At 37.0% G+C, this 21,119-nt stretch overlaps 1 protein-coding gene across 2 annotated transcripts in view; it reads right to left on the bottom strand.

The window, feature by feature from the left end:
• Positions 1 to 6,472: 6,472 nt before the first annotated feature.
• TTBK2 (tau tubulin kinase 2) overlaps positions 6,473 to 21,119 on the bottom strand; it is a 100,559-nt gene continuing 85,912 nt past the window's right edge. For both annotated transcript variants that reach the window (XM_062577620.1, XM_062577621.1), the window contains 2 exons: positions 9,853 to 11,123; positions 6,473 to 8,963 (listed from right to left, as the gene is read on the bottom strand). In XM_062577620.1, coding sequence (XP_062433604.1) covers positions 8,495 to 8,963; positions 9,853 to 11,123 — 1,740 coding nt within the window. In that variant the 3' untranslated portion in view covers positions 6,473 to 8,494. The remainder of the gene's footprint in view (positions 8,964 to 9,852; positions 11,124 to 21,119) is intronic.

Genomic DNA, 21,119 nt, shown 5'->3' with positions numbered 1-21,119 from the left:
GGTATACATGGCACAACAAAGCTAAGCAATGATAAAGCTGAGAAACAGAACAAGGGCAAAGAGCAGGCAGTATTTTCTACTGCATAAAAGGATTAAGACATGCATGCACACACATGATATATAAATTATGATAACAATATACTTTTATATATTTTACCAGAAAGAGAAATGAAAGGACCTTGGAGGAAACTAAAGCCGAACGGCTGGTAGTTTAACACTGCATTTCCAGCAACACAAACTGTTCAGATTGAATAACAACCTCCATTTATTCATTTCTCTGCTATTTGCAGCTTAACCGTACTGTACAGATGGTAAGGCTGGTCTTCTCAGGAGTCTGTGCAAACCTGGAGTAACTAAGTCCAGATAGCAGAATAACGGATAATAAGTGCCATCTCCAAAGAAATCAATCTTAGAGGCCTCTGCTAAATAAGAAATTACAATTATGGCTGTTAAAAAAAAATAAATAAAAAAAAAATAAAACCACATAGTTGGCCCTTCAGCATGATAAGGCTGGAATCTGTGCAGATCCTGATCTGGCCAACAATCATTTATTGCTTGGCTGAATACAGACAGTGAGGATAAGAACAAGAGCAAAGGAAAAGGGAAGCGGCATTGGGGACAAGGGTTGGGCTTTTCTACTCTTACTATTATACAACCCACCAAAATTAGTAAGACCTCTGTTGGTCCAATCATTCTAGTTTGCAATATGAAATATCTGACTCTTATTGCATAGTACCAAATGAAGTTACTTTTTGTTTTCTCATAACAGGAAAAAAAATTATAACTAATGCTTTATCTCTCCATTTAAATACAGGATTAAAATAATAAAAAAATATATTGGAAAATATTTGACCAATGCCTTATAAATAGTAAAATCATCATACACACACAGTCAAGGATTGGAGTTTTGCATGCTGAATGAATATTTTATTTAGAACCGGTTTATAAAAATAAATACAAAATAATTTGAAAACAGAACTTAAAACATTGTACAAAGCCTTGATATGGTACAAATGGGAAAATAAATAATTACACTTTTATGTACAAATGACCATTACAAGGGCATTAACTCTTCATGTTCTTGGGTGCCTGAGCAAACTTAAAGAAGAAAAAGATGGCTTAGAAAATTTCTAAGGAATGGGAAGGGAAATGCAATTATTTAGCAAGAGAATTCGAATGATTCAACATTTGTCTCCCTCAATGGCAATAAACTAACTCTGGGAACAGCCTTCCACTTAATTTAATCACGCCACAGATTTTATTCTTGAGCATTTAATTTCTTATGGAACAACATCATCCTATTTTTAGTTAAAACGCAGATTTCACTCTTTGTGGTATTGCCCAGAGATTTCAGATTAGCAGACATTGGTTCACAGCTTCAAAACTTCAGCACTTGTCAGAAAGCATTGCTGGTGATCTCCTTAATCTGTTGGTTTGGATATTCACAGGAAAGAAAGCATTTGAAAATCAACATCTTTTAGCACAAGCACTGCAGCTTGCCTCTGGGCTGATTCTAAAAAACAAAGTCAGAAATTGGGGAAGAATTTCAAACTTCACTCTCTAGCCAAGAAAGGTAAGGAGGATGCAGAGAAGGCTGCTAGGCAACCAATCCAGCACTCCACTCAGAAAGAAGAGAAAGACATGAAATAAGCTGAAAATAGCAAAATAGAATAAAACAAAAGACATTTGCCTAGCGTCAGACCTTTACAACCTTGCCTGCCATGCAGCAGGTACGGGTTTAAAAGAATATAAGAGAATATGAAGGCAAGCAGACCAAGTGTATCTTCTGGAGAGGGGTGCAAGTTACTCTGCTGCTATTACAGCCTCTTTATAGAAAAGTTAGGTCAAAGATGCAGTGAACTAAAAAAGGAAACAAACATCTGTAACTCAGATGAATTCCAGCTGAGTTGCCAGAGTTGTGGATGATTAGCAACTCATATGAGTAGCCTACTTCTGGTATTGCTTTAGAAGAAAGCATGGACTGTGCACTCAAAAGCAAAAACTTCAAATCCATGTGCAATTATTTGTATGCCAAATTTTGTGTTTTTACAAAAATTAAAATTTTACACTAACAAGAATTCTGACATACTGCAAAGAAAAACAGAGATGTTCTCATCCTAATTTTTGGCACCTCTATTAACTGGTCAGCCGGACTTTCACAGTGCTCAGTAAAGATTAATAGGCTACTCAGAGGTTGTTTCAGAGCACTCAGATTAAATTCCTGCTCTGAACTGTTCTCTGAAGACCTTTCCTCTATCTCAGCTACAAGGAAAATCAAGACTGGTCAGCTGAGTATTCAATATACGTCCTGTTATCCCTCCAAAGCTCTAGGTACCCTCCAACTCAAGTTCCAGTGCTCAACTGCACTTGCGGTTCTGAATTTTCTCTTTGCTAAATTTGTTGTAAAGGTCACCTGGTTATTTCTGAATTAATACGGAAAAACTCTCTTAAAAAGGAAAATATGTCACCCAAATGCCAAGCAGTTTGGAAAATCAGTAGCTAATGAAACCCAGCACCTATTTTCCTGGAAAAGTATGAAGTACTAGAGGCTTTGTCACTGTTACTGAAAGAGAGATTTCATTACTAACAATGGAGAGAAAAATCAGTCTACACATTCAAACTTGGATGGCTAGAGCAATTGCTAAGTTAGACTTTAAAACAATACATTCCTATGCATTTTTTCCTTTAAAAAGATCTCAGAAGTTATTATTAAAAAGCCTGATTATTTAAACCACAGGAAAAAGGTTTGCTGATACTGTGATTAAATAAACTTTTCTGACAGTATCTTAAGATAAATTCAGGAAGTTATTACAAGATCCAGTTTAATTTTTATATCATTTCTCTTTTACAAATGTTATGTGCAGGGGAAAGGAAGACCGGTTTCAAGCAGAGTGGGGAGGTATTCTTGTGAGGTGTATGTGTATATGTGAGCTGCTGAAGTAGCTAAGAACTGTCACCCACGCCTGCATATTGCACATCGCCAAAACACTGAAGCTCACTCCCCCTTACCAAAGTTACCTGTTACTGCAAATTGTGGGCAATATACATCTGAGCCAAAAGCAAACAAAAACCTTTAGTTCACTGCTAATTGATCAGCCAAAGAAATGGAATAAAAGCTTAAGCACGGTTCCACAAGTTCCAGAAAGAGTAGTGAGCATCCAAAGCTTTTAACAGTTAAAGAAAGGAGTCACGGATAACTATCAAAGCATTTATTTATATAGCAGTCACTTCTCTGACCATATTTATAGTAGAAAAACATACAGAGAATGTGCTGTATGGAATCATGGTGTTTATCTATGATCTCAATCCTGCAGAAGATTGAGAACCCCTTTGCCCATGAGAACTGACAACATAGGCCCATGTGGCACTCACCATCTCACAGGATCAGTCCTGTATGAAAAAAATTAAGATCAATATTTTATATCGCTAGGATAAGAAACCAAATGGAGTTTGAGTTCTCTTTCATTCCCCTATTCTTGGAAGATTCAATTTCTAGCTCATTTAAAAATTAGAGGCACGCTATCTGTAGTTTGCCATTAGCCCCTTTCAAGAAATTGAAATAATCACCTTCTGACAGTTATTTAGTCTTGTTACCCAAATTTATGCCTCTTAGTGTTCTGGAAAAACATCTAAATCATTACAGAGAAAATCTGTTTACAGGAAAGAGTCTGTAGTGTAAGTCTGATGTTGTCTACATTCTTATTTAAGAAAAAAAGAGTTTCTAGGAGCATTACAGTCAACCATTGCACAAATATTACAGCAATAAGAAGGGCTATAGGTGTATAGGGTAGGACTGTAGAATCAGGCTTTGTAATATGGAAGAGAGACAGAATTAGAATTAGAGTGCAGCAAAATTCTCGTAGTTCAGGAAGATATCAGACTAATCAAAGCCCAATAGGCCTCAGCTAGCTCTGGCAAATGAATTCCAGCAAAGAGCAATGCAATACCTGACACTGTTCGTATCTATACTTTTACATATGTATAAATATATATATGCACATGTATATTTCTTTATAGTACGCAGTAAAGTACCTATTCAAGAGTGCATATACACACACACATATGTACAAACATATATATATATATATATGATCAAAATTGTTTCCCCAGCTACAGTTAATATCATAATAAGTACAAAATGTAAAGGATAGATCTCTTGCAAAATCTTTTTTCAGATGAAAAATCTTTCAACCCACCTTTAAATACACAGGAGCAGATCCTCCCCTCTATATCATGACTGTTTGTCAAAAATAGTAGAAGCTGTTTGTGATGATAGAAAGCTTGATCTCAGACATGCAAACTTCAAAATAAGATTCTAGCCTGCTTTTCCAAAGGGAGGATATGGCTGGTGGCTACAAGGAGTGTCCAGGGTCTCCCCCAATAGATTCCCCTCCTGAATAATTATATTTACAAGCACTGAAGACCCCATATTATTCCTGCTTTTGAGCACTGGATTTTTTTATGTCCACCCATCCTGCTCAAGCAGTAGATAGGTGCCTAGCATCATACTACTTGCCAGTGTTGCCATACTGCTATATATGACACCTTCTGTAATAGGGTTTTACTTAAGTGATAATTGGCATTTGGCATTAATAATGAAGTTTACTAATATTAATACATTAAATGAAATTCATGATATTATGCAATTGTAGCACAAAAGCCTGTGTGAAATGTCAAACATTTTTAGCTTCTATATTATTAAAGGATCCATACCTAAAGTTCCTTAAAAATGCTCCAAAGTGCTAGCCATTGAGGAGCAAAGAGGTTTTACCTCCAAACTCCCTCATGTGGTTAAAAAACAGACTTCCAAAAGTAACTGAAATACCACAGTTCCAGTCAAAGGCAAAATGTGCAAGAAGCACCTACATCCACCACATATCATGGCTTCACTGCACTGTACTCCAAAGAAACAGAGCTTAGAGAGCACGAAGCAGCAGCTTCCTGAATTACACTGCCTCCCTGGATAAAATCCCAGTGTAAGTTACTGCAGGTTATGCAGAATTGCTGTAACTGTTCTGCACCTTGGAGAAGACTCTTTCCCTGCCTCTAAAATTTTGCTATAGATATCCTCCATAAACCATGCATGCAGACTTGGCACAATGGCCACACACTGACGTACCGGTGTTTTTAAATGCATAATACGTTGTATATCCAAATGCTGGAACTTAAGAGTCCTATACCCCTCTATCACTATTATAAAGGTGATAACTATACGTGTGGTGTCAGCTGACCATTATCTAAATACATTAACTGATTGCTTACTAGTTTATAGTAAGCAATTTCGTAAACTTTAAGGGTGGTAAGAAGCAACAAAAAGCTTTAGGGAAAGGGGTAGTTCAAGATAAAGTTATTCACAACCACTCCTCCGTTCATATCTTCAAGATTTTCTCACTAGATGATGTTGAATCTACATCCATTACCCATATCTAAAGCAAAAGGCAACTAGGGATATACTGTCCTTTTATTTTTTATTGCACTGAAAAAAGGTTGGTCAATCATGATTCATCTCTCTCTCTCTCCCCCCATTTGGGCATCGTTTAGTATTTTATATTGGCAAGTAGTTTAAGTACAAGTGAATTTCTACAACAGTTATATGCAACAATGCACAAGTCGGCATTTTTGGTGAGATCACGAGAAAACACTTCATGTTAAATTCTTTCTCAGCTGTAAAGCAAATTATTCGTATAATAGCAGCAATGATCTGGTTTTGGATCCTGCAAAACTGGGGAAAAAATATAAACACCTCAATTTCATTATTTCAGGGAAGGATACATAAAGTTGGTACCCACTAAAGCTGGCCATGTTAATGTAGGAATGAGCTTGTAGGATAATAACCAATGATCTTCAGAAATGACAGAGAGAGGGGAAGAAACAGAACTAGCAAATAATTCCAGCAGTACCCAGGGTAGAAATATCACAATGAGATTCAATTCTCTTTTTCTGTATACCATAACGAAACATATGAGGAAAATAGGAAAGAAAGGATGGAATTTGTTGTTGTCACATTCATCTATTAGATATTCATTGACTGTCATTGCTCCCATATCATGAGCATTCATAACAATTAAAATGCACATTATGAAATAAAAATGGATGATCATAAATCCTATTTGGAATCAAAAATAAAAATACCTTTAAGTCTCTGTTCCTGTTCATATGCAAATACACACACAAAATATTAAAGAAAAAAAGAAAGTTGCAAGATAAAACACTGGCTTGTTGAAAAATCAGCAGTCTTTCCATCTTGTACCAAGCCTTGTAGCAGGCCACCGGAATTTTGTGCATTCCAGAAAAAACTTTCAGGAAATAGCAGATGCAGTGCCAAGAGTATTCAGGAACTAACAGAAAGGGAATGGTATCATTTATAGTCCATAAGTTACAAATGAAAAATGAGAAAGGTGAGTTTATATAAGCATATGTATATATATATATTTATAAATATTTATATTATATAATTTACCATGAGGACATGCAATTATTGGTATAGCACCTATTATACAGTATAATACAAAGGAATAGGACTTTCCAATGGTACAGTTTCTTCAGAAAAAAAGAAAATATATCCTACCTATTGCATTCCTCTGTAGTGCTTGAAACCTGAATGAAATTAAGGTTCCACACTGTGCTACATTACGTATGGGGAGCAATATACATATTCATAGTAAGAAAAAAAATCCACATAGTCTGAAAGAGCAAGTGAAATTCAGTGCAGCTCCAGGGCAGCTTTAATGCAGCATTAAAACATGTTAGCTCAGAGACAAAATATTCCCTTTTTAATTCAAAGGTATTCATTTGGCAGAGGTTAAATAAAAAAGCACGGATGCTGGCTGGAGAGGCATGTGACTACAGCAAGCAGATCAGTAACTGAGAAGGCTCCTACACAAGCAGCCTCCCCAGGACAGGTAGAACTAGGGAGAGCTGGCTGCATCTTCTTCAGGCTTGCATTCTTGTGCGTTACTATTCTGACCCCCTCTTCTCTTCTGAATATAGCAAAGGGTGCTATAGCTAAAGGGTTCCCTACAGAGGTCCTGTACAGCACAAGAGTTTATTAAGCAGCTACTAAAAAAAGATGGAAAAATTGGACACTATGGACTTTACTGACAGATAATCAAAGAATCCTTTGGGCAAAAGAATGACTATCAAATGACTATTAGCTATCAAAGAATCTTTTGGGCAAAAAAATGACAAGAATCCAACATCAAAAATAGCTCAGACTTTCTATGTATTTTATGTTAATGACTAATATGCTTACCTAGATTCTGTAAGGGTTTGAGTATATTGTTTTTACCTACAACCTACCAAGTTCATAATTTAGGCACTCTCCTTATCTCTGAGAACACAGGCATGTTTCCTCTTCCACGTGTATATAAATGAATAAAAAGCAAAACCAAGCTAGTAATTGTCTCTGCTCTTTTCAGCTTGTTAGCTTGGGTTTAATAGCAAGATATTGACATTATAAAAAAGATCAATGGCTCAAGTGGTTCATAACTAATGGAATCACCATAGCCAGCAGTAACAAGGGATCTTTTTGCAGTTGGGTAAGGAAAAACAGATACTTTCTGTTTCCTGTTTCTAACTTCTAACATACATTGCAATTGATTGTAAATCTGCAACATCTTCAGTGTTCAGAGTGCAGACATCTTCTTTCTCTCATCTCCCAAATGAGATTTCTTTTTCCAAATTCTACAGAACTCTGGTTGAAGAATCCCACTATGACTTCCAAGGAAATATGAGAGATGGAGCTAGGAATTAGCTTCTTGGATCCTAATTAGTACTAAAGAAATGTTCTACAGAACTTCACTATAAAAACATCTTGACAAGTGTTAACGTTCATTCTTAAAATGTGATCACTCTCAAGAAGGGACAAGGTATACGATACTTCTTTATGGAAGGAATTCTGTGCTGTGGCAGATATGGGACAAGATGATCACTGAGCAACTCAAAGAGATGTGTGCAGCTCAAAACGGAAGAGACTCATAAGGTAGAAATACCATCATCTTCCAAGTCATGTGCTTATTTAAAAGTACAAATACTTGCCTGAACGGTACTTATCTCCCCAGTGGTGGTGTCATTTTGGAAATAATGGTTTCAGGTTTTCTTACATTCTCCTTGAGACAGGCCTTAAATAATTAGGCCAAATCTTCTAGCTAGGCAAACTAAAAGCATAGAAATAAATACCCTTTTAAAACACTCACCTTAGAAATATTTTTAAGTTTACATACATTGCACCTCTTCATCTAGCTAGCCATTCTTTCCCTGGCCTTTAGCTCACCTCCCCCGATCTGCTTGCTGCCTGTTAGGCAATGCCTGGCCGCTCGTTTACAGAGTATGTTTTGTCATGAGTAGTTTATGATGTTTACTTTCTTTTGAAAGTGCAGATTCAACACTTTTTTTTTTTTTTTTAACTTTTTTGATTTTTTTTTCAATACACAGTACACAGACACAACATGCATCGGATTTAAGAGGAGGCTTTACAACCGTCAAGGCCCAGTTCCTATCTGCTAAGCTTACTGGCTGATTTGCTCTTTCCCGTGGGAGTTTTAGTGCTTGGGGAATGGTGGAAGGAACTGCTGGATCCTTTCAGACCATTCTTGCTTGGTTTGCTGCAGCAATGCTCCTGTTGGCAGGATCTCCTAGAAGATGAGGAGCCTGAATGGCTAGGAGGTGACTTACTCCTCCCAAGATGTGGGGATGAACTCCTCTGATCATGATGGGGTCTCCCAGGCCGGGACGGAGAAGAACTGGCAGTACGGGGTAAGGAAGAGCTCCTAGGGGAGGCACTGGGACTGCGTCGGGGAATGACAGGGCTTTTGGGTGGTGTTTTGGGGCTATGTGGAGATCCTGGACTCTTACACTGAGTAGAACTCCTCGGTCTTTGAGATCCGTTCTGTAGGATTTGAGCCAGACGCGAGATAAGATCCGAGTCCGAGCTGCTACTCCCTAGGACTCTGTATCTGCGTAACCTTAAGAAGAAATGAGAAAAGATTATTTCTGTCGCCATCTATTCACAAAAGTTCATATAGAAGCACAGTATTAGGCATCTGGATCTGAATTTTCCTGTAAGATAGAGTTGTCCAGATTTAGATTTTGGCCTGTGTGTAGTTCACATCAACACATTTCTATTTTCATAAACTCAGTTACAAAAACAGCCCAAGAGTTCAAAAGAAAGCTGAATTTTCCTGATGGCAGAGTACACTGAAGCGCAGTGCTTATCACCTCTGTTTCGGAGGAGTACAACCATTCCTGTACACCATCTGTATGTTGTATACACAATTAAAGGATGACAAGGTCCACCACAACTTCCTTCAGAAGATTTTGTACTACTGATCATATCAAAACTCTCCTTTTCCTGATAATCAAAGCACTGAAGAAACTAGATCACACTTGTCTATATACAGAATTGGTAAAGGCCCTCCCGGAGTTTGCTCTGCCCTCCAGTAATTAGCTGTTTTTACTTAGCCGTGATGTGAACAGAAGCAAGTAACTTAATGCTGATGGCTGAAATATCCAAAACCAAATACTTAAAACTTCTAAAATAAGAACAGTTTAATTATCAAAGGGGCTGGGTAAGACAGATCCTATTGCTTTCTATGGGCTTCTGATTCTGACCCCACTTTTTAAAGAAGTGACTTTCTGATAAAGTTTAGTAGTGAAGCAGGCACATTCTTCTGTAACAGTCTCTCCTCACTCATCCCCAAACAAAATAAGATTTCTCAGAGATTCAAGCCCACTATTTTTTTAAAAATTACTTCACAAAAGATGGAACACCTACATGATCACCTTCTGCATATTTACTGCAGTCTAGCTCAAATCCATTTTCAAACTGAATACTTATTATTTTCTCAGTATTACCTAGCTTCTACCCCAGGCCTAGTAGGTGGTTTTCCTGGTGGGGGCCGAGGAAAGAACTGAGCTGAGCTTGAACTGGTGACTTGATCGGCAGTAGCCCAGGATACCGGCCTTGGAATCTTGCTCTTTCTGGACTGAGGGCTGCTTGGAGATACCGAACTATCCTCTGTCTGCTTGCTGAAATGAGAGTCCAGTGTTAACCTGGAAAATGAGGATAAGACATCATCCTCGGAAAATGGTACTGGAGCAGCTGCCATTTTTTCCTCCAGTGACTTGTCAGAGGCACTTGAGAGGTCACCAAGGAAAGATTTGAGCTGTCTCTTTTCCACGAGCAGTCTGACCAAGTCTGTCTGATGGGCCTTTTTTAGAAGAAGCTTTTCCTTTGCTGAAACAGGAGAAGAGGACTCTGACGTTGAGTCTATCTCTTGTGCTAAAACTGGGATTCGGCTCTGCCTGAACACAAAAGGAGATTTAACTAAGTCCTTTTTATATCGACGAGAATTCTCATTCTCTGAAATGCAGTGGAATAACTCTCCATTTCTGGGAGCATTGTTCTCTTTTTTGTCCTCCTGCTGCAAAAAAGTAGTAAGGGCCACCTGGTGGCTTTGCAAGTCTTGGATATGGACTTCTTCCTTATTAACATGAAAACCATTCTCCTGACCTGGTGCCTTTTTGCTTGCCTGTCTATTAGCATGTGAATTGGTAAGTTTTGAGGGAGAAACTTCTTGTGTTTCAGGTGCTATTGACTTCAGAAGCTCATCTTGATTTGGCACCAAGTTGAGATGCCTTGGCTTTGATTTTTCAGCAGCTTCGGTATTAGTTAGAAGTTCTTCCTCCACAGATTTTGAGTTTCCTGGCAAAGAAAAATTTTGTTCTTTGCTTAGCATTTCATTGGCATCCTCAGAAACCACTGGAAGCCTTTCTTCCTCAGATTCCACAGGAAGGTTTTCAAGTTCTTTCTCTTCCTGTTTCCTGCTACGTAGTTCAGGCAGGTCCTTTTGGCCACAGTCCAGGAGTTTGACACATTCTTTGACATGTCTATCCCTTTCAAGCACCTCTTGGCTGATATGAAGTACCAAGTCTGGTCTGCTAGTGTTAGTTGGAAGTGTATCTTCTGTCACAACCAAGCCTGGCAAATTTTCCTTTGGAGAGGAAAGTTCCACAGTGTGTTCCATGGACTGAGCATCTCGGTCTCTTTTCTCTAGCTGGTGGCCATAATGAAAGCTCTCAGACACAGACTGTGTGGATGCCACTGAAGGTCTAGGTATTGTTATCTGCATTGGAAAATTAGAGAAGGTGAGAAATGCAAGAATATTATGTTACATAGCTAAGATTCTTTAAATTGCATTTTTGATTCCATGTCTTCAAGATATGTTATATGATTCCTATGAATCACGATGCACAAATGATACCTAGTTTCACTAATTACATCTAGATAAATAGAAAATAAAATGCCCTATCATCAAGACAGAAATGTATAACAGGTAAAAACAAACAATCTTAGTGGAAAAGTTGCAATTACCAACGAACCTCCTGAAAAAGAGATACAGTCTAAGAGTTAAGCTTTTTACTACTTTATTATTTTTAATATTTTTAGAAAAAAAGATTTATATAAATACAAAAGCTGTAACAAATACAGGACAATACTGTTTGGACAAGTACAGAAGACAACAGTGTTTTACAGACTAAAATGAAAGCACTGAGGTGCAGATTCAGGAAGGGACTTAAATTTCAATTTAGGCAGCACTTAGTTAACAAAACAATTCATAAAAACCTTATTTACCTAACTGAATACACCCATACCTGTAATGCCACAATACCTGAATTTTGTTCAGAAAGCTTTCCTGAGCATCCAAATTTTAGCTGCTTCCTTCCCTACAGATGCCTATATCTTGTTTTAACCAAGCAGGTCAGGAATTCTCCTTTACTTTAGGGCATTAAGAGATTCACAAACTAATTATTCACATATTTAAATCCCCCAAGGGGCCCAATTCAATAGATAAGCTTAAAGCAGTCCTAAACCCATGTATGGAACTGATTCAGGGTTCCTTTAAAAAAAAAAAGTTGGTTATGATGAATGTTGCCTCTGGCATACAGCTTAAACGTTAACGCATATGTCTAGGAAATGGGAAAGCTGCATTCATGCCACTCCCCAGCCTGAGGGACACAAACCCTCTTCCCCCACTTCACATCAAGAACGGACAAAACCAGGCAGGGATGCTTTTCAGCTTTCCCACTGGAGTTGGGCCACTGTACAGACAGAAATGCTATGGTTGTGAGATCAGAGGGTGAGAGCACACACACACACACACAAACCAAAGGAGCTTTACTTCTGTGGTCAAATTCTGGCTTATAATTATTGGATTCAGTCACCTGATAAAATGAATAAACAGAAACAAATGCAGGGGCTGCCCTTATACTTTCCTTTAGGGAGATAGAGAGTTTAGCTCCTTGTTTGCACTTGTATTCTTTAGCGTCATAAATATGATCCAGTTCTGAGTTTGTAATACTCAGTAGTAAGTGGAAAAGACTGGAGTTTAGTTTGGATATAGAAATCTTCTTGATGGCAGAAGAGAAGTCTAATGATGGTCCAATGCTGCCAGGATTCTGCAGTGTTACAAGACAGATTTCACTTGATCTCATTGCAGAAATTATCTAGAAGTGCTGCTGAGCTTAATAGGCTTAGTGGGCTACCAAGAGCTAGCATATTGGTACCACTACATGGTAGAAAGCAAGCTTTCTTCTAGTCAGGACCTGTCATACTGGATACTCAAACTTCACAAATGTAAAAGAATTTTCCAAAATAAGAAATGGAAACTGATAGTGAAGAGCATATACTCTCATGGGAAATTTAATAGCTGTATTGAAATTATTGCTGGTTTTATACATTTTCTTCAAAGTCCTGCATAACAAAATTTCCATCATTATTGGTTCACATTTACCTCCATGTAGCACAAACATTCAGCTGATACTAGAAATGATCACTAGAACAAAACATGAAACACAAAGCAGACTTGGGCACAAAACTTGAATAAAGACAGGACTGTTATTTACAGTAACAAAATTATTCCTATATTGTAAAACATAGTCTAATATAGCTGATGGAGTTTTTGCACTTTAACCTAAGAAACATGGAATCCAGATGTTATGCATTTGCAGTTTTCAGAGGACCACTGGATTTGGAGTCAGTCTCGTTCAGTCTCAGTCTGGTTCCTTCCTCTGAAAGTAAAACTATTTCCCTGAGTTAGAGGAGTCTTTCCTACTTCAGAAGCCTTTTTTTTTTTTGCGAGAATCCATGCATATTCAGCCATAGAAAACAAAGAGGAAGTAGAAAATTTTTAAAAAGCACTCCTTTGCAGTAAGATTAAAATCTTACTAACCCTGTGAGATTTCTATGGCTAACTGTGCCAATGTTGTTCAACACTGAAACCGAGAAACAAAGATTACAATGTGATGTGGGCAACTCAGCAAAATATGTGGGAAATAGAATTTAAATTGCTGACTGTCAGCTTACTATGACAATCAGCTGGTAACAGTATCTACCTGGTTGTCTGAATTCCCACACTTCAAAAGAAGTTACATGATACAGTAGGTTACTGATAAAGGCTGAGACAATATATGGAACAATGAATTAGAGGTTTTCTTTCTGAAATTAAATTTAAACTAAATTATTGCCACCATGATCCTGAATCCTTCAGCTTCCCAGAATAATTTCATAATTCTTTTCTGATTTCTCAAATTAGCACTGGAATAACACAAGAAATTAAACTACATTTTCTTTGAGAAACTTTACAATACGGTGAATGGGAAGTTAAGCAGGAGAAAGAACAGAACAACAACAACAGAAATCTACTAGACATCCCATACGACATCTGACAAACTCTCCTCCCTTGAAACCTTTGACAGGCTGCAATAGCAAGCGATATGCTTGGATGAAATCCTCTGTGAACGTACACAGCAACTTGCAGAGAAGTGAAACATGGGGGTTTGGTCTGCAAAGCTGGTACTTCTCAAAAGATCTAAAGGTGTGACTACGGGCGAGCGTGTACAGTATCGGCAGGTAAGTATCTGACCTCTCAGCAATCGGTCCCTCCCTCCGCTCATGCTGTCCACTACCTCTCAGGCACGCCAAGCGCTGGCAGGACTTTAGGCCTCTTGCAAACGTGGTGCGCAGGTCTCTTGTTTAGCTAATCTTGTCATTATTTTCTAACTTCTCATATTAATAAGCCATGAGCACATCACCTACCATTCTGAAGACACTTTGACATTAACTGTTTACCCTATAGAATTTCTTCCCTGTTTTAGAAAAGTTTTTGCATTTATGAGAACAAACCTCATGTATCTTTTCTCTTTTCCCTGCTTCTCCTCTTCATCCATCTTTAACTTTAGAACCTACATGCTCCAAATTTCTCCCTCCATGCACAACTATACACCACTGCAAAGAAATTTAAACTGCAGCTTGTGTGAAAGAGAAAATATTCTTACACTTCACTGCAATCTACTGCTAGTGTTATTCTCACATGAATAAACCACCACCGTGCCACTATGCAGATTTCAAATACATCAGCTTCTGATGTTCATATCTGATTCCTATGAGCCACCGTCTAATTCTAGGTCACTGCTATGCTATACTTATGCTTCCATTTTGCTAGTTGCACTATATTTTCAGTTTTTGTTTTTAAAGTAAAGGTACACATATTTTTCAGGTTCAAATGTCAACATTATAAAAAAGACCAAAAAACGCCCCAGAGTATTCCAGATTTCTGATTCTTCAGTTACACAGTGAGCCCACTCCACTGTATGTTGTAATGACCTAAATACAGTTGTATCCAATTATAAGATTGGCACTATATTTGCATATGCTGTCCACAGTCGTGGTATGCTTGCACAGAAAATGATCTGTGCACACCAAAATTTTCAAGCATAAATCAAACCTATCAGAAGAATTGACAAGGTTGTATAAATACAACTCTAATACAAATTCTCATTTCTGTAGGCATAAAATTGCTGAATACAGAAAATTTCACTTGCAAACTCAAAGTCCAGCTAAACATTTTCTTAAAATCTGTCCTCAAAATTGTCAGGATCTCCCTGAAAGTATTATGGGTTTCATCATGCCCATACTGGGTTAGCACCAATACTAGTTATAATTCATATGAAGAACCAGCTGCTTTCAGTTTGCTCATAAGTATGCTTAACAGATGTCCTTTACAGCAGCTAGACCTAGAGACAGCAGTCTCATCTATGTTTGGGTTCTTTCTCTTTTCTTTCAATGTTTTTTTCTTTAATTTTTTTTTTTCTTAATTCTCTCCTTTACAGACCAGGGTTTATAGTTGCAAAGTTTGCAGACACAAAGGTATGATTAGAATCCAGCTCCTCTTTTAAAAACAAAATACCTACTACTTTTGGCAGCTCTTATGTTACACAGTTCTGCTGCTGAGAACAGGATTGATGATAAATGTAAAGTACAGGTTACAGCTGATTCCATTCAAACACTCAACTGATCTATAGTATATGTTGCTCGTAAGGCATTTAAGCTCCTTAAAAATACTTACAGGGGCACTATCAATTTATTCTGATTCTGTTTTGGTTCTTAGCCTGGTAATATTAAGATTAGATACACCAATAAGCTAGCATTACCATAAAAAATTTGTGAGCCCTCTACCCATGCCATGTTTTGTGTTTAGAAGCTGACTGAAAGTAGTCAGAACAGCTACACATTTATAGCTAGGCAACGAGTAAGTGAGCCCATCTGTGGTTCATGTAGAGGAATGGGGTAGATAAACTAATACACCTAAACATTAGAAATTTTAATATAAATTTGAAATTGAATCAATTTGTAAAAATTATATAGTGGTAGCTTGAAAATGCTACATGCCTCCTCTTAAGCCCTGTCCTAATTTCAGTGATTTCCTGATTTTCCCTATTTTAAAAGGTTCTTGCCTTCATCCATGTGAAAAATCTATACAATCAGCAGAAAATGCTAAAATGACAGCAAATTCACAAACTTCAAATAATTTTTTTTTCTGGTAACTCTAGTTGGACTAGTATCATGTGGGATTTTAACGCTAGCAGATAAAACATTTTAAGAGAGTAATATATCTCAATTATAAATTATCTTATAAATGATATTACAGATAATATCTACAATCATATATGCAATAAAATATTTATGATGTGATATAGATATCTTAAACACAGATCAGTTCTATTTTTACTACACTGGAAATAATTGATAGACCTTGACCATTACGCACTGAATTGTAACCACTTGCTTATTTTGCATAGGTCACTGTGAACTGTCATCATGGAAACATTTTTTGACACCAGAGTTAATAACTTCTCTCTGGGAAATTCCACAGATCATTTAACTTTCCTGAAACATCTTTACTTGTCCTATGCTAATGAAAGTACGATGGCAGACGAATGTACTACACAACATATGTTTGGGTTAAGATCTTTTTAAAATGCAATAAAAATTGTTCACACCAATGATAGACAAGAATAGATGAACTATATAGTTATGTATTCTGAGCATCTCAGAAGTATTATGGATTCCAGTGGATTAAAAAAAAAATTAATAGTATATATATCTTTCCTCTTCTCTTACTTTTAGTCCACCCTTCCATGCAGAATACTTATACTGACTGTTTGCAGATGTTTTTACTAAGGGTAATTTACTACTCTGATCTTTGCTGTGACTATTCTGCTGCTGCCAACAGAGAGAGCTGGCGCAGGGGAATGGCGAAGAGGATTCTGTCACTGCAAATGGATGTGTTCTCCATGGGCAGTACACAATTCAAAAAGATTTCACAGGTTCATACTGACTACATTGTTGTTCTTAACGTTTCTTCATTAATTTACAACTTGGAAAGCTTCCCCTGCAAGCCCAGCTAACCTAATATGCTGTAATTCTTGGCTCTTCTTTACATTGAACAGACATGGAAAAAGTACCTGAAGAATTTCTCTCTCCTTCAAACAAAAGCTTTGTAGATAGCACTTACATTTCTGTGTATCAAGCAATTGCATCTGCCACTTAGATACAAGCAGCAAATCAGAAAACTTTCTGTTTGCTTTAGAAAATTGTATAGATGAAAACTGCTCACAAAACATCCCTATCAATATGATATCCAATGGCTGTAAAAAAATTGAGCCAATCTGTGGGAGTTTTGCGCATCTTTGGGACACTTTTTTTCCCCTGCTTCTAAAATACTACTTCCTTATTATTTCCCTTTTTATGTGTTTCTGTATGAAAAAAAAACATATCCCAGAGCAATTTACTAATAAAGAAAATAGTGACATTATAATTAGTGCTCATATGCTATACTTTCTCCAGCCTTTTCGAAGAATCTAGCAGTGACCACTGAAAACAGTAAGAATTCTGGCTCTCAGCTGGCCTTTGAATCAGCTCATAAGCACGATCAAACAGTCTGTGCAATCAAATGTCTGAGTTCTCCTTCCTTATTACTTTCACTGATGGTGAGTGGCAGCTCTAACATCACAGCAACACAGATTTCAGACTAAGAGTTACTGAAATGAGCACCAAAATCAGAACCCTTTGTGCTATGGCCAGCTTTAAACATAGATTCACTGACCAGAGAAAAGCTTTTCCCTTTCCTTCTAGGGAGTCACATCTATTTGAAAATGTAGTATGTCTTGAAACTTAAGTTCTAAAGAGGATTTTGGACAAATACATCAATCCCTGACATTTTTAACAGAAAAGTACAGTTCTAAACCAAGTCCAACCAAAGTTTTAGCTAGTTGAGCTCTAATCCAGTCCTAACGCACATGACGACTTCAAATCAACACTGCTGATAAATTAAAAATCATGTTAAAAGCACATGTAACAAGAGAGGAGTATCTTGGACGTTTATTTGTCTTTTTGTGTGTTTTGAAAGGGTTTCTTAAACCCTTAAATGTGGAAACCAATGTAAATGTTCATCTCTTGCTATTGCAGACTAGTGAAACCTGCCAAAATTAATTCATGGAAGTGGCAAAATTTCACAACATTTACGTGCACTCCTGGCTGGTAAACCTACAACATTCAAAATAATATGACAATTATAAGGGATATGCATTCTTTCTCTCACTATCCCTTGAACATGTCAAGAAGTCTTACCTTATTCTTCCATAGGTCCCTGAATTCCAGTGAGATGCTTAAAAATTAAGGTAAATTTTTCAACTCAGAGCAGTATATTATATCTTATCTTGGATATGAATAGTAAGTACATCATTTCCATAGCATCTTATATGGGAAGATTTCAGAGTACTTTGTAACTAATATAACTATATAATTATTTTTAAAAATGTATTAGTAAGGTAATTGGTAGGAAAACTAAAAATAGGCCATCACTTAACCTGAGAAACACAGATAATTATTCCCTAACACAGTGAATAACCAGACCACAAAATCATTGAAGTAAAATTAGTCCCCTGTATTTGTCTCAGTAAGAACTCCAAAAATAAAGATATGTCAAGGTGACATGTGAAACTGAAATCTATCTTTATTAGAGGCTTAATTTTATTATAGAGCAGCCGGTTCAGAAGCATTGTAGATGGCTGCCATGCCTAGAAGAGGTGCTTGCTACCTTATTAAAGAACTAAAGCTGAAAAATTGTGAAGATCAAATCTGAGGTCACTGATTTTGATTGTTTTTCAAGATATAGTTATAAATACAGCACATCTACCCTAAGCAATCTCTTCATACACAGCTCTGGCCACTTGTTTCTGCACTCGCACCATGGCTTCCATTGCCCTTGCACAGCAATCTATGCAGTCCTCTGATAAGCAGAGTTCAGAGAACTTATTTGGCTGAAAAATTCAGAGAAAGAAAGAAATAGTTTATTTTTCAGGAATATCTGTTGTACAATTTGACCATGCTGTATAAGGAAAGCTCATTAATAGCACTCCGACCCCACCCTTTAGATTCAAGTACAGTCAAACAATTTATTCTGTCCTTTGCCAGCTCTAATGCTGCTAGACTCCTCCTTCATGCTGTAAGCTAAGGACAATGGAAACAAAATCCTCTAATTTTCTTCCATATTATATGCAGAGCAAGAGAGAAGTTATCTTTATCAAACAAGAAAAGGTGGATATCCTCACTGCCCTAGCAAACAGCAATTACATGGAAATTTGATGATCTCATCTATCTGATGTCAAATTAAAAGAGGGTGGCTTACAGTTTCTGAACCCTCAACTCATCAACAATCAGGACAGAAAATCCCTTTGCTGAAATGCAGGAACAAATGTATCACTACTTATTTTGTAGCACACGGAACTAAGTTCAACTGCACAGCTCCCTTCTGCAATTCGTTAGTTAGGAATGGTGAATCAAACTGCAAATGACAAAGCAAGATATACACAAAAATAAATTCAACACCAAATATTTATACAGAATTAAACATTACATAAAGATGTTGCACTTTTTAATATTTAACTGGAGAAAAGCTGTGGTTATTAACACACATATTCATCTTCCATGCTGTGGGAACCCTTTAACTTGTTTTGTACCTAACATTACTGCACTACAAAAACGGGAAGGATTTGCAGAAATATTTCAATTCAGAGGGCCATAAAGTACATGAGGTCTCAACTGTTGGAATGAACAAAGGAATCACGTGCTTGTAGTTCTCACAAAAAAGTGAAAACCGAGAATTTAAATTCTCAGTAGGATCAGGAGTGTCAACATTACAGCTTGAAAAGGAGCAGAGACATGGACTTACCAGGCAAAAAGAAAGAAGAGGCTGAGAGAGCTTTATATAATCCTCTCCTCTCTCATCTTCACCCCACTGGTTAGCAGGACAAGGCACAATATCAACTCTTTTTCACATGACAAGAGAATGGATCACATTGCAGCCCTTATTAATACTGCAGCTGTATCCAACTGTTGGGTACTAAGGAAGCCAGAGAAGACCCTTTGGGCCAACCTACTTGCTTTGAGTATTGTGAGTAGTTTGCTAATTACATCTGCAATACTTTCTGATTGAAAAAAGATTAAACTAAACTGTGGATAAACAGTTAAAAAAAATAGGTCATTTTTCATCCTGGAATATTAACTAACCCTGAAAAATATTGAAGCATAATTGCTAATGAGTTTATTTCTCCTAAGTCCTTTTCCCTAGTCAATATGTCAGTCATCAAGAAGAATGTGGTATTTTGATATCCCACCATGATACTGCACATCTGGGAGCTGCCATTTGCCCATTTCCATTTATTGAGGGAAGAATTATGATTTTCTATTGAGATAAAAAGCAGCCAGGAGTTGCAGGAAGAAAGACTTTTTTTTTTTGGACAAAATGCTGACATAAATAAACTAGCTACATTGTTTGCCCTCTTACCACTCACCATTAATCCTACTAAAGCCTGAAAGAAGTTAATGTTGATGAATTACTTTTTAAATCAATATTCTCATGCAGGTTTCACAGAAAAAGAATATAAGTCTTTCACATAAAAATATTTATACCAAAAACATGTTGGAAATAAGTGACAACAGAAAATATAGTCCAAATGAAATATTAATGGCGTAATGATGATGATATGTTATAATCTTAGGCATTAATGCTATGTCATACTGCTTTAATAGTCGATGCACTCTGACACTGCTTAGCAAATCTCACCATTTTTGTCACTACTACATAAATCACAGTAAACATTACTTATGATCCTACATCATCCTCTTTCTCTTACTGGCAAGAAACTGGGAATACAAAACAATGAACTCGTGACTTTCTACAGCGATATTTTCTTTAGCTACTGTCCCTGATAATTCCCAGTTTTGCTTTATATGCTGCAAGTAGTGGAAGAATTCATATATGCTTGATGCCAAAAGTAGTAACATGACTGTCTCTGGATCCTACTTTCTCACATCAAAATAATTTAGGGCAGTCCAGATTTTACCATGTGTTTCTGGTTCAAAATCCACATAGGAGTAATTATAGGAAAGCACAAAAAAGAGAGGTTTTAATCTTCGTTTTGAAATGAGCAAAAAACTATTTTCTAGATTTTATAATCCTACCTTTTCCAGAAAGTCCCTCTGAGGAAGCGAATCTATCTTCCACAACATCCACAGATGTCTGATGCTCCAGATCATGCTAATTTGAATAGCAAATCTTTAAATATTCCTGACTCTAATTTTATCTCTTTTAGGAAGGACAATCTGTTTTTCTCCTACAGTATTCTAGACTCTACTCCTTAATGAAATCCACTGTTATTCCCGTCTAACTTGATCTCTCAAAATACTTTCTAAGATGCTGTTTATAGCAGTATGACTA

The sequence above is a fragment of the Rhea pennata genome, chromosome 5, assembly GCF_028389875.1.
Source record: "Rhea pennata isolate bPtePen1 chromosome 5, bPtePen1.pri, whole genome shotgun sequence".
Lineage (NCBI taxonomy): Eukaryota > Metazoa > Chordata > Aves > Rheiformes > Rheidae > Rhea > Rhea pennata.
The sequence above is the reverse complement of the archived record's forward strand: the minus strand, read 5'-3'. Positions and strand labels throughout refer to the sequence as shown.